Source organism: Zonotrichia albicollis, chromosome 16 (genome assembly GCF_047830755.1).
Source record: "Zonotrichia albicollis isolate bZonAlb1 chromosome 16, bZonAlb1.hap1, whole genome shotgun sequence".
NCBI lineage: Eukaryota > Metazoa > Chordata > Aves > Passeriformes > Passerellidae > Zonotrichia > Zonotrichia albicollis.
In genome coordinates, this window is record NC_133834.1 from 3,621,245 (window position 1) to 3,634,119 (window position 12,875).

At 43.3% G+C, this 12,875-nt stretch overlaps 1 protein-coding gene across 1 annotated transcript in view; it reads right to left on the reverse strand.

Annotated features, from left to right (window-relative positions):
* FOXK1 (forkhead box K1) overlaps window positions 1-12,875 on the reverse strand; it is a 55,475-nt gene that overhangs the window by 24,954 nt on the left and 17,646 nt on the right. The window contains exon 2 of the mRNA XM_074552885.1: window positions 3,648-3,845. Within this exon, the coding sequence (XP_074408986.1) occupies window positions 3,648-3,845 (198 nt within the window). The remainder of the gene's footprint in view (window positions 1-3,647; window positions 3,846-12,875) is intronic.

Below are 12,875 nucleotides of genomic sequence, written 5' to 3' on the forward strand. Positions count from 1 at the left end.
AAAAAGGACCATATGAAACCAAACAATTCAGCTGACACCTTCTGGTTTACCAATCAAGCTTATAGAACAAAAGAAGTTGATCTTTCATTATTCATGCCATTAACTGCATTGCAAACTAGTTATCAACCCTTCTAGTAACAGCCAAACATGGGCAGGCACATTAAGAGCTAACAGTTAAAATACCAATCTGGCTTCACACACAAATATGTACCAGTCTAGCTGGTAACACTGACCCTCACCAGGCACTTTTCAAGCAGTTCTCACAGGACCCTAAGGACTCTTACTCCTACACGTCAGAGAACTTTTTTTGCTGATAAAGACTTTGTTTGTGAGCTAAGAATCCATGACCTTTCTTTCTGTGAAAAAACCCAAACAAGTACAAGACAAAACGTTCACGCCCCAAGTTATTCTAGTGCAGAGATAAGGCAGAAGTAGCAACTGTAAAATGTGAATAATACTACTGACCTCCAGAGTAGGACATTTAGTATTTCTGTATTGCTCTGTGTGTGTGTGTGTGTATCTCTATACATATATCTCACTGAGAACATAATTGCTGTCTAGAATAGGGAAGCAAGTAGAAAGAAAGAATTTAATTTTCATAAGTATTAAAACCACCCCAGCTCTGAGGGGCAAGGCTGCAGAGAAATGCTATTTGGTAAACTGAGTTAAGTTACTGCTACAGGGCCATTAACAATGACTAGAGCATAGTAAAAAGGAAACTAAACATGGTAAATCTAAACTCCAAGTCAGTAAGACTTTGAGACCAGGAATAGAGTCCTGCATCCCACCTTGTCTCTGTAGATCTGATAATAATCCAAGCACAAGCCATTCTGTGGCATGGGTTACAATACAGAGTCACATACATGCAGATATTGTGCATTTATCACAAAATCAGGCAAAGTGAAGTGTTTGCAGCATAGGTGAGAAACTCTGTGGAACCACTGTCACTCAAAGAGGAGCCTCCAAATCCAAGGTGCAGAAGCTTAAAGCCACGTACTGACAGACAATTCCTTAACTCCTGAAATTGTTCAGTTTTATCTCCAAAAAGTAGAGCTGAATTCAAGCAAACCCCACATGATTTTCACAGAGCTTTTCAATGCCTTGAACCTACTGAGGAGCAATTTAGTGCGACTCTGCCCTTTCATATGTTGTGCAAAATGGCAGGCTGCTTCTACTGAGCTCCTACAACCACAGTGGCCTTTTCCTTTCTGGAAAAGGAAAGAAAAATGCAAGTCTGATTTTTTTGAAAAGGAGTTTTGAACTCACATCAGGAACAAATAATCCATGCCTGTTTGCAACCCTCCCAGCATGCTGCCAACCAACATTTTCCCTTACAGCTGTACAACAGCACTCAAAACATCCACACACAGCCCCTCCTGGAGACAAAACACCTAGCTGAGAAAACAGTGAGCACATTTCTCCCCAGGAATAAGCAGGAATCTTGCTTTGCAAAGCTGCTGAGGGTGGCAGGTTTGGTTTTGTTTAACTAAAGCTCATTCCCTCTCTAGGCACTGCACTTTGCAGAGGGAAAATAAATAGGCTGGAAAAAACCCAGAAGCTTGCAGGGGAGAACCTGCAGGGAAGCAAGCTGCAGTGTAAACAGGGAGGCAGAGCAGGGCCGGGGGTCAGCAGGGCAGGGCTGGATCTGGGGGGGAGAGCAGGTACAGCCCCTGCCCTACACCAGGGTGGAGGCAGGAAAAAGGGGCCAGGAGCCACTTTCCAAAAAGGAAATTTCACCCTGCCCAGGATTTCCAAACTGCAATAATTTTCCATGGGCCAATCAGGGAGGAGCAAGGCAAACGCACCAAATTAGGAAAGTAAATACTAGAAGGGGGAGAGGAAGGAGGAGGAGGAGAACCCAGCAACCACCTCCCAAAGGCAGCAGTGGGAGAGGGGTCTGAGTTTCATGCTGAGCCCCACCAGCCCTCCCAGCTCTGCCTCTGGGAAGGAGGAGAGGACACTGTGCCAGCCTCACCCAGCACTGTGAAGCCACCAAGAGAGCACAGAGCTGCCCTGGAAGTCAGAGGGCCAGAATGCACAGCTACATGCTCCCAAAGGAGCATTCCCTTCTCAGGCAGAAACACCCAAATCACTTCCCAAGCCTGGCCCACAGGGCAGAGCTGCAAGACCCTGCTGGGGGAGAGGGGAAGGCTGCAGGGGCTGAGCAGGGATGTTTACAAACGTCAGGCCCTCCTCTGTAAGAGGAACTAGGAAATGAAAGGGCTTCAGCAAGCGAAACCTCAGATGTCTTTTGAGGTTTTCTGAAGACTTGGCTGGCTCAGCTTCTGCTCGAGACAAACGGATGCAATCATTAATCATCCTCAGTAAACACTGCGTTAGGGGCTGAGCACAATTCAACACTACTATTTCCACTTTCTCCTTATGCAAAAGAAACATTCCCAGGGAATCAAATATCAGTTGCAGGCATATGCCAGAGTCAAAAGATACAGCCTCTGTTAGTAACACAAACCACACTGTGCTGCTTTGCACAAGATGACTGAATGGAAACTAACTACCATATGTTGGCAAAGGAACCATCCCCCTCCCCTCCCAGCAACAAGCTTCATCTAAAAAGAGGAGGTTAAATATAAACCAAAAGCAGTGCCTGAACAGAGGACTAAAACCACAGCCACCTCCAGCCCCCTCTTTCTAGAATATCTGCACTGCACATCTGTGCAGCTCTGTAAGGCGGTCGGAAAAACCCAAACAAGCCTCTGGATCATGCAAACCCAAACCAGCTCCATTGTGACTCTGAAGTCTCAGTCTCAGCCATGCAGATTTGAATACTACTCACTGAATTAGTGCTGTCAGAAGAGATTTGCATATTATACCTTTTTACAAATGTACAGACAAGAAAACAACCCAAAGGCTACTACTATTACCAGGCACACTCTTGCTGTTTTGATGCCCACATGTTTTAAAATTCTAATGCATCATCCTATACCATAAAGTCTCCTTTACTTTACAAAATGCACGATACTTCAAGTAACAGATTTAACTTAAAAAGATTTCACTGAAACTCTGTAACAACAACTCTTTGCTGAAGAAGAAAGAAAATATTTCATACAGTAACTTGATGTTCATCTTATTTCTACTGCACATCCACTGATCAGATCATTTACAAAACAGGATACTCGCCCAGATGTACATTTAGATTGCTACAGCCCCTCAGTACATGGTCAGCATCCTACCCCCATTTCCTTCCATTCCCAGGAAACCACGTGCCAATGGCCACCCTGTCCCTAACTTCAGATAACAGCAGCACCACCCAGCAACAACAGAATATTGCTGGGATAAAAATAAAACAGGCAGTCTCAAGATAGAAAGTATATGCCTGCTTTCTTTTCTCCATGCATATAGGTAGCTCTCAATAAATATTTCTAATTCCACTGCCAAAGATAGACTCTATATGTAACTCTATAGTGTGAAACCAACACTGAAGTTTACCCTTGAACTCTCTGAGCTCTTAAAGAAAATCCTTGTGCCCTACTGCTGGCCACCATTTTTTAGCAATCTCCCATCATTTTGAACATCAGAGATTTAATTAGTTATTTTTAATGGGGCATTTCTTGCACCAAGGATACCAAACAAAGCAGGGCAGGCAGGCTGATGTCAGAGAAGGCATTTTTGAGAATTGAACATCTTACCTGATAGTGCCTGTGGGGGATGGGAGGGGACTGACCACGCTCCGGAGATCCGGCTCCGGGATGTGGATCTTCAGAGGTGATATCTGAGGGTAAAGTGGCCGAAGGGGATGTGTTGAGGCTTCCTCTTTTACTTCCTCTTTATGGTATAAAGATGTGAACTGGATTTTTATAACCGTGCTAGGGAATCGGAAAGTACATCTGGAAGAGAAGGAAAGGGAAAAGTCAGTTTCACACATGATACTGAATGTACTTAAGAGGTTTTGTATGCAGTTGATGCATCATTAATTCATTCAAAGTCTAGCATGCTGTACTGATCTTTCTGCCTAGTGTCTTGGGCAGAATTACTGATCATTCATAAAGCTCTGTAAATACTTCACAGTGAATCATGAGGCATCTAGAGATGAGATGCAAGCTGAAGATTTGGGTAAGTTCAGTGATTTCCTCAAGGCCATGTATTCAATCAGTGACTAAGCAAGATGCACTCCTGTAACAACAAACTCTTGGGCTCCTGCAATGTATCAAGGACTGGGATCTATTTTTTATTAGCTCACTGTACACCTATCTCAGCAAGATCCGAGTCCCTAGAAAGTATCAAACCACAAGCAATAGGGAACAAAAACAACCATAAAGTCCAGACAGAGCAACAAACAGCCTCCAGGTAAGATCAGAGAGTACTATTTAAAGACTTGTCTCTATATATTGTATAATTGATATCCATTTATATTTGTGCATATGATTTTAAAGGATCATCTAGCAGATTTCAGATTAAAATACATTACTTTAGAAGTGCTTCCCTTTAGGGTTACAGCTAGCAGGTTTACAACAGGGCCCCTGCAAGCCTGTGGGGCCTCATTCCTTCTCTAAGTAACATTTCTTCCCAATTGTTATTTAGGAAAAAAATTAATCACACAAGTGCAGCCTTCAGGAGATGCTTGGAAATTCAAAAGGAAATAAGCACTGACATTTTCCATATTTGAACAGAAAGCTTTCTAATTTACAGTGTCTACAATGACCACAGGGCTGTAAGAGTGAGTGTTCTGCAATTCTTCTTATTGCACTTTAATTAGACAATCATGTGCAATCAATAAAAGCTTTCCAGGAATCATTTCACTGATACTAAGGTTAAAGCAGCAGGAAATAAAAACCAGGTTTCACCGTGGGAAAGGCCAGCAGAGCACAGTAATTGTGCTGGATTCCAGCATCTTGCCTACAGAAGGAAAGAAAGGGATTTGGGTGGTGTTGTTCTAGCACTGTAAGTGCTGGTGTGGGCTGAGCAGAATTCTTTTAACCAGTGCATTATTGAATCCTGCCAGGTAACCAGAACAAGGTGACAAGCAAGTCAATCTGCACCTTATCTTAATGGTGCTATTGACAGAAATGCACCTCTAAAACACACTCACTTGCTCTTGGCTCTTTGGCACAAGCAGATTGTGCTGTAAGGTAATGCTCAAAATTATCATTCAGGCATGGGCAGCTCATTCCCATCTCCCACCTCATCTCTCAAATGAGCTGGCTCAGCATTCAGTGGCTCTGCTAGTATAGCAGGAGTTTGCACTGCATTTAATTCACTTCAGAGGTCCTGCCACCTGCACTCATTAATGCATTAAATAAGAACATCATTGCTGGCAATGCAACCTAATTGTGTTTATCTAACCCTTCTAAACAAGGTTCCCTGCAGACTCAACATGAAGGCACAGCTCAAAACAGCAGCGTCCATGCCTTGCAGTGTCTGCCAGCAGCAGGCACCAACCTCCTGAGGTGAACCTGAAACAAGGATGTTGAGCCACTGCCCTGGATTTTAAGCTTTGTACTGCTACATGGATTTGCTTAAAGAGAAAAAGCTCAAAGTACATGTATTTGCAATGAGCATCACATGGACTCAGGCTCAAAACCAGTACAAGCAAAGCTTCATCATTTCTCAAGGCCTTATCAGGGAAAAGCTGAACTGCCTGTCACAGAGTGATGGAATTCTCTGCTGTAACACCAACTGCTCAGCATTTTCCAACACCTGAGTCAAGGACAAATCAGTCCCTGCTCAGCAGTGCTCAGTGCAATCCCAGCCTGCTGCTGATCAACAGGCCTGACTGCACAGAGCCCTAAGGCAGCTCTGCAGCTCTGCTGAGGCCAGGAGATCCCCACTGCAGCCTCAGAGCAGCGAGGAGCTCCAGCCCACTGCCACTCAGGTCTCTTCCTTTTCAGAAGGAGCCAGCAATGCAAGATCCATATCTCCTAAATTGCACTGAGGTGATGGTAAAGTAACTCCTTAACTCCTCAACTCTGCCCCACTGATGCTGCAGCATTATTAGATAAAAAGTGATACCTGCACCCAAACCACTGTGAGAGGCTGTCCCATCAGCCTGTGAGTGTGGGCAATCTCAAGAAAATCAGTTACTTTTCCAAAATCATGAGTGCACCTGAGATGTGAAGTCTAAAGTAAGGCAGTAACTGTGCTGCAAAAGCCCATCCAGCCCTGCTTTCCCTGCCAGCCTCCCCAGAGCCAGCCATGTGATTTACCCACAATCTCAGCCTGCAACCAGGCACAGGAACACAGCCTGGGCTGGGCTGACTACACCAGCAAACAATTCCTTGGCTGCTGAGATTTTGTTTTTAGACAGACAGGCTTCCCAGTTCACTGAAGCAGAACCCAGGATGTACAAGCAGCTTTCGTGGATTATGGTAATGAGCATGAACATGGCCATTTTGTAAGGAACCAGTCCCAGGAAAACCAGGATATATGGATATATGCAAGGGTGCTCACAGCTTTAGAAAGTCCTGCAGCCTGATCTGAGCTGGCTTCAGTACTGACACTGCCTGCAAAGCCAAGCTGGGGTAACATGGCTGTATTTAAGCTTTTCCTGATGTAAAAACCTGCGACCCAAGAAATGGAAATGCAATGCAAAGCAGATTGTAAATTCCTGCGGAACTCCTCCCTTCCCCCAGGGGTGAGAAGGTGCCCGGGATTAAGGTTATTGTTCCAGTCTATCACAACCACCACAGCAATGCAAACAGGGCCACCAGCACAGCCCAGGCCACTGCTTCAAATCCACACAGCCTAATGCTGGGGAACCGTGTCAGTGAGAAATCAGAAAAACATGGTTTTGGGAGCATCTTGTCACAGGAAGCTCACTTTTCACACCATTGAACCTGAATGCAATTTTAATAAGCTTTCCTATTGTTCCCTTAATTACCCTCTTTCCAGCCAAGAGGATAAACTTAAATTATATCAGGTAGTCCTAATTGGGAGTGAGGCACATTAGTGCAGGACTTAAACCTTTGAGAACTACACTTCTACAGAAGATAGGCAGGACAAGACAGACAACTCAAGCAGAACTGAGCATGCAGTCCTTAAGATTATTTATGTTATTTAAACTGAGTTACACTATTTGATCCATGTTGCATGATTCCTATCAAAGATGCAATAACAACTTTTACTCCTGCTTAACATTTTCATTATGAGAAAAAGATCAATCTGAAAGCACAGATTAGACTCAACATAAAAAGCATAATGAAGTTAACTGGTATTTTCAAGGGTGCCCAAGAGACAATTCTTTCACGCACCTCTGAAATTTCCAGCTGATTAGATGGATGAATTAATGGTCTGCAAAATCTTTGGTCTTGTTATGGGCAGGAGGAGCCTGCCTCAGTTACAGATCTGCTGAGTTTACTCAATAATCTGCTACAGACAGGTGTGTGCTGCAATCAGTCCCTGGCCACAGCAATCATATGGACTGAAATCACATTTACAGTAAGGCACATTCATCAGTTCCCTCTGGGTTCCAGTTTCTCTAGGATGCCTTGCAAGGCAGTGAGAATAGAAAGCTTTTTTCTTTTTTTTTAGTTTGTGTTAAAACTAAAAACACACAAACAGCCTCCTCAACCTCCACAAACTGCACAGAAATTCTTGCCTTCTTGGACTACAGGCAGGAGAGAGTCACAGAAAATGGAGTGCTGGCTCCATGCTGCCTGCTGGAGTGCACAGAATCCATACAAGTGGCTGAATGCATGCTATATATACACTGGAGACCAAGGGGGAGAGAAGGAGTGCACATTCCACACATGGCTACAGTCACATAAAAGATGTTGCTAGAATTTTGTTTGCTTGCTTTACACAAGACAGATTTTTCCAAAAGTTTCCTGGGTGAGCTCCTCCCACTGACAGCACAGCAGCTCCCATGCTATTAGGCATCCTTCATGTGGTGAACCAGTGACAGTGACCACAAGCATTTCATCTACATAAAGTCTGAAAATAAAGTGCTAGGAAACACTAGACTTTACATAAACAGTCACCCTACAGCAGACTTCAGGAAAGATGGTTAGGGGGAAAAAACCCAACAAAATGACTGTATCCCCTGCATGGCTCTATTAAAAGCAGACATTTTCCTCCTCCTCAAAGCACCTTTTACTCACAGATGCAAAGGGAATGGAGATGCATTTGCCAAAACATAGTACCAGGTTCAATAGAAGCTATTACAGTCACTGACTTCTTTGTTAAAGCACCCTGAGCTCTGTTAGCACCAAATGACTTCTGCTAAGATCTGCTGCATGACAGCAAGAAAAGGCTATTTAAAGATTTTAAAAGGAGGCAGGAAACTGTGCTGGATTTATGCTTTTACACTCACACTGAGGAAAAGCACTGTGACAAAAGAAGACAAATCATGAGAAAGCCAAGGTGAAACATATATATAAAATATATATATGACATGCATATATATATCTTGGAATAGTATTTATATATACTGTTATATATATATATATAAACATAATGTAGTATGTTATGTTATATATAAACATCATTCCAGTTCATCATGCAAAAGGAATAACCAGAAAAGTAAGCTGGAACTACAACACATGTGTTGTAATCAGCAAGTTGGTACCATCTTTGTCTACTTTATCTCTCCATAATTTATGAAATCCTGTTATTCCTGAATGTTGGGGGTATAGCTGCACCAGGAGCATCTGTGGTACAGTGCTGAGATGCAGGTCGAGCGAGAAACATTGTAGGAGGTGCTCTGTTAAAAATATCACTTTTTACAATTTGAATCAGACAGCACCACAGGCCCCAGGTTTCATTGAAAACCTGCTTAAGCATGACTGTCTGCAAGAGCCCTTTTCTTTTTCGACCTGCAGATACTGTAACCACCCTGCTGACACTCAGTATCTCAAGCTGTTCCTCCATCACCCTGACTTTGCATCAGCACTGGTGCGACCAGCAGGACCAGGGCAGGGACCGTCCACACCTCAAACGCTGTGTCCAGCTCTGGACCTCAATTCAGGGAGGAATGGAGGGGCTGGAGTGCGTCCAGAGAAGGGAAAGGATCTGCAGCAGCACAAGCCCATGAGGAGCAGCTGAGGGAGCTGGGAAGGGGCTCAGCCTGGAGAAAAGGAGGCTCAGGAGGGACCTTCTGGCTCTGCACAACTCCTGACAGGAGGGGACAGCCGGGGGAGTCAGGCTCTGCTCCCAAATAACAAACAACAGGACAAGAAATGGCCTCAAGTTGTGGCAAGAAAGGTTTATATTGAACACTGGGAACCATTTCTTCACCTAAAGGGTTGTCAAGCCCAGCCAGGAACAGGCTGCCCAAGGCAGGAGCAGAACCACTGTCCCCGAGGGACTGAAAAGATGAGTGAATGTGGCACCTGGGGACATGGAGAGATTTAAAAGACCCATGGATGTGGCACTTGGGGGCATGGAGGGATTTAAAAGACCCATGGATGTGGCACTCAGGGACATGAAGGGATTTAAAAGACCCATGGATGTGGCACTTGGGGGCATGGAGGGATTTAAAAGACCCATGGATGTGGCACCTGGGGACATGGAGAGATTTAAAAGACCTATGGATGTGGCACTCGGGGACATGGAGGGATTTAAAAGACCCGTGGATGTGGCACTCGGGGACATGGTTCAGTGGTGCCACTGGCAGTGCTGGGAGAATGGTTGGACTCAGTGATCTTAAAGGTTCTTTCCAATCTAAACAATTCTGTGATTCTGTGATGTGAGGGGACAGTAGTCCAACTCTTGAGGATGGGGCAGTTATCTCTACAATCAGTAAATACCTTGGATTCAGCAGAAGTGGCCAGCCTGAGCTCTAATCACAGCACACGGTCATGATGATACAGAACTGTGGCATTACTGGCTAAAGTTTGACCAAGAGTGCCCACAAAAACCCTTGTAAAAGTAAAACAAAATCCCAAACAACCTCCATGAAACAGCTTTTTCTCTGTTCCCTGTAATTTCTCTGAAAATCATTAGTTTTGTGCCAATAACACATTGCTCACCCCATAGACTACAGGACTATTTCCATGCACAAAATTGCAAAATCATGTTGGGTTTCTCAGAACAACTGAGAATTTGGTGTCAGTCATCTCATAGTCAGACTATCACCCTTACCAGCTATTTCAAGATACCTGACATAATTCTGTGGAGGGCAAGATGGACAATTGTCACCCTTTCAGTGAATGTGTACCATAAATAATAACATTTCAGGCTACAATCAATGTGCAGGTGCTGTACAGAGCAGCCATTACAGAAAAGTGCCCAATTACCTCCTGTAACCCATTTTTCTTTCTCTTCTGTAACCAGCTAAGCAAAGAACCACAAGCCTGCATCTATGAAAATCCTAAATCCACTCCCTATTCACAAAACCCTTTGAAGCAGTGTGAAAGGACGTGCCTTGGACAACATAAAAGACTCACTGGGAAAGTTTAAGCACCTGTGCATCAAAAATGAAACTAAATTTGGTTAGAAAAAGATAACAGTTTGCTTCACTTAACTAAACATATATCTAAGCCCTGAAGGCCTGCCCATAGAGAGATAAGCAGGCTGAGATAAGAATTACTACCTGAGATTCTAATTTCTTCAAAAACAAGGCTCTGAGAATTGCTGTGACCTCTGCAACAGCTGAGCTGGGAGTATTTATTGACCAAGACTTGTTGCTTTGTGATGCTGCACTCTGCCCAGGGACAGCAATGCTTTTCAGAACTTCAGCTTTTCTATACCACAAAGCCTCACTGCATCACCCAGTACAAAACAAATCACTTCAACTGCAAAATATTGAGAAGGATGTCTCCCATTTCAGTAAGTAAAATAACCAAATCAATGTTCTCTACCTTCACGAAAATAAAATAAACCCTTACATCCTAAGGGGAATAATCAACACAAGTATTTTGCTCAAAATGATTATGTTGCTTGAATTAAGCAGTCTGAAGCAGCAAGGTGGGCAAAAACACAAGTACAAAAACCACCTTTCAATCACAAGTGAATTAAAATGAATATTAGTTTGAACAATTGTCATAAAACCACACAACAAGCTCTGCAAGCTGTCTGAGCTGTCACTGGAGATTAGGTACTATTCACCCCTCCCTTGCAATAAAATAATAATAATAATAATAAAATCATCCAACATTTCCTGTTCCACTCCCTACCCTACAATTTTTCCCCTAAACAGCACTCAGTAAGCAATTCCAGTAAGAAGCCAGTTATATCATCCACTTGGGTAGTGCTATCTGCACCAAACAAAAAACTGCACTGAGGCTACAGGGAGTTCTGGAGGAAAGAAGACAGATGCATTTTATTCCTTTTAGTCTAAATACACATCACAAGCATGTGCCTATCACCATGGTAATTTAAGAGTCGCTATAATGATTTTCCTTACACAACTCTTTGGCTACAGGACACAGACAGTGTAAGTGCCAGAGTTTTGAGAGTGCTTGGCTCATTTTGGAGATTACTGCAGTCTAAAAGTAAAGGGTTTTCAGAATTTGCTATTTCCCCTTCAACTGCTCTATTGCTCTGAGCAGTTTAAGCACAGAAATCATACTGAAGATCTGCCCATAATGTCCTTTATCAAATACACAGAGAAATACCTCATGGCTGGTAAAAATCACTTGTATACATGAAGAGATAAGCAAAGGGTCTGCAAGTAAATGGTGAAGTCCAGAACCCACATTTGTTCTTCCTGTAATGAATCAACTCAATCTGAAGAAAAGCAAGACGTGCACTTGGCCAAACAGCAGCAGGATAAGGAAATAAACTGCAGAGCTGCCTGCAAAAATGCCTCTGGTATTATCCACTATTGTTCAGTGAGAGGAAAAGCTAGAAAAATCACTGTTACTCTTTGTAACATAACTGACAGAAAACTAAATTTAAAAAGCACTGAGATCATCTGCAAATAAAGGAGTACAGTGATCTCCCCCACTGCTCCAATGACAGAGCAACCCATTGTGATGTTTGGTCATAATTAATCTGTAAGTCACCACATGAGTTTAGATCTGGAGGACTGGTTCCTAACCTCAGAGTTACCCTGAGCTCACAAAACACTTGCCTTGCATGCTTTGCAGCACACTCACTGTATTTAATATGTGCTGTCATGTTTAACACTGCAGATACACAAAGGAGTTCATCTGTCAGCCAAGACTGAACCAGAACTGCCTGTGTGCATATGAGAGTGAGCTCATGTTTGAAATAATTAGTTCAATTCAAAGACAGTGGTCTTACTTCTACTTCATGAATTTAAATTTTCTTCTGTAGGGAATTTCGTAGAGAAAAAGTTCCAGCAATTATTTCTCTTGCCATGTTCCACCAGATGCACAAGTAGCTGAACATCAGTGTTGTGGGGTCCCTGGCATTGCCTCAGGTATTGTTCCTGCACTAGGAATAATGTAAATGAAGTTTTAGTAAAGGCAAACTCACACTAAAGTCATCAGGAACTCCTCATATCCAATTCGGTGGAATTTTTATTGACTACCCTGTAAATTCCAGATTACTGGAAGGATTTTCTGTCCTTCCCCTGAAATACATCTGAGTTAGCTGGAAATCCTAATCTTTCCTGGACTTGCTGGGATGAATAATGGGAAACTGGGTAAAATTCTGTGTCTCACATGGATGGCTCACTGGTTTTGTCTGCCTTAAAAATAATCTCCCCAAAGAGATATCAATTGTGTCACTCAATCTCATGTAGATTTATTTTAACACAATCTAAACCTGATTCTCTGCTGTCAGAGGCATTTCCTTCACTCCACCACCATTTCTTCTCTTCTGCCATTTCCTCTCAGTCTCACCCTCGTGCCAACAGTACCACCCAAACCTCTGCACAGCAAGGCAAACCAGGTGATGGAATATTTATACATCTCCTTTTTGGTGGGACTAAGTTGCCAGGCAGATCAGATCCCTTAGCTTGCCTTCCAGATGGCACCACCAGCACAGAGAAGGTGGAGGGGGAAAAATATCAA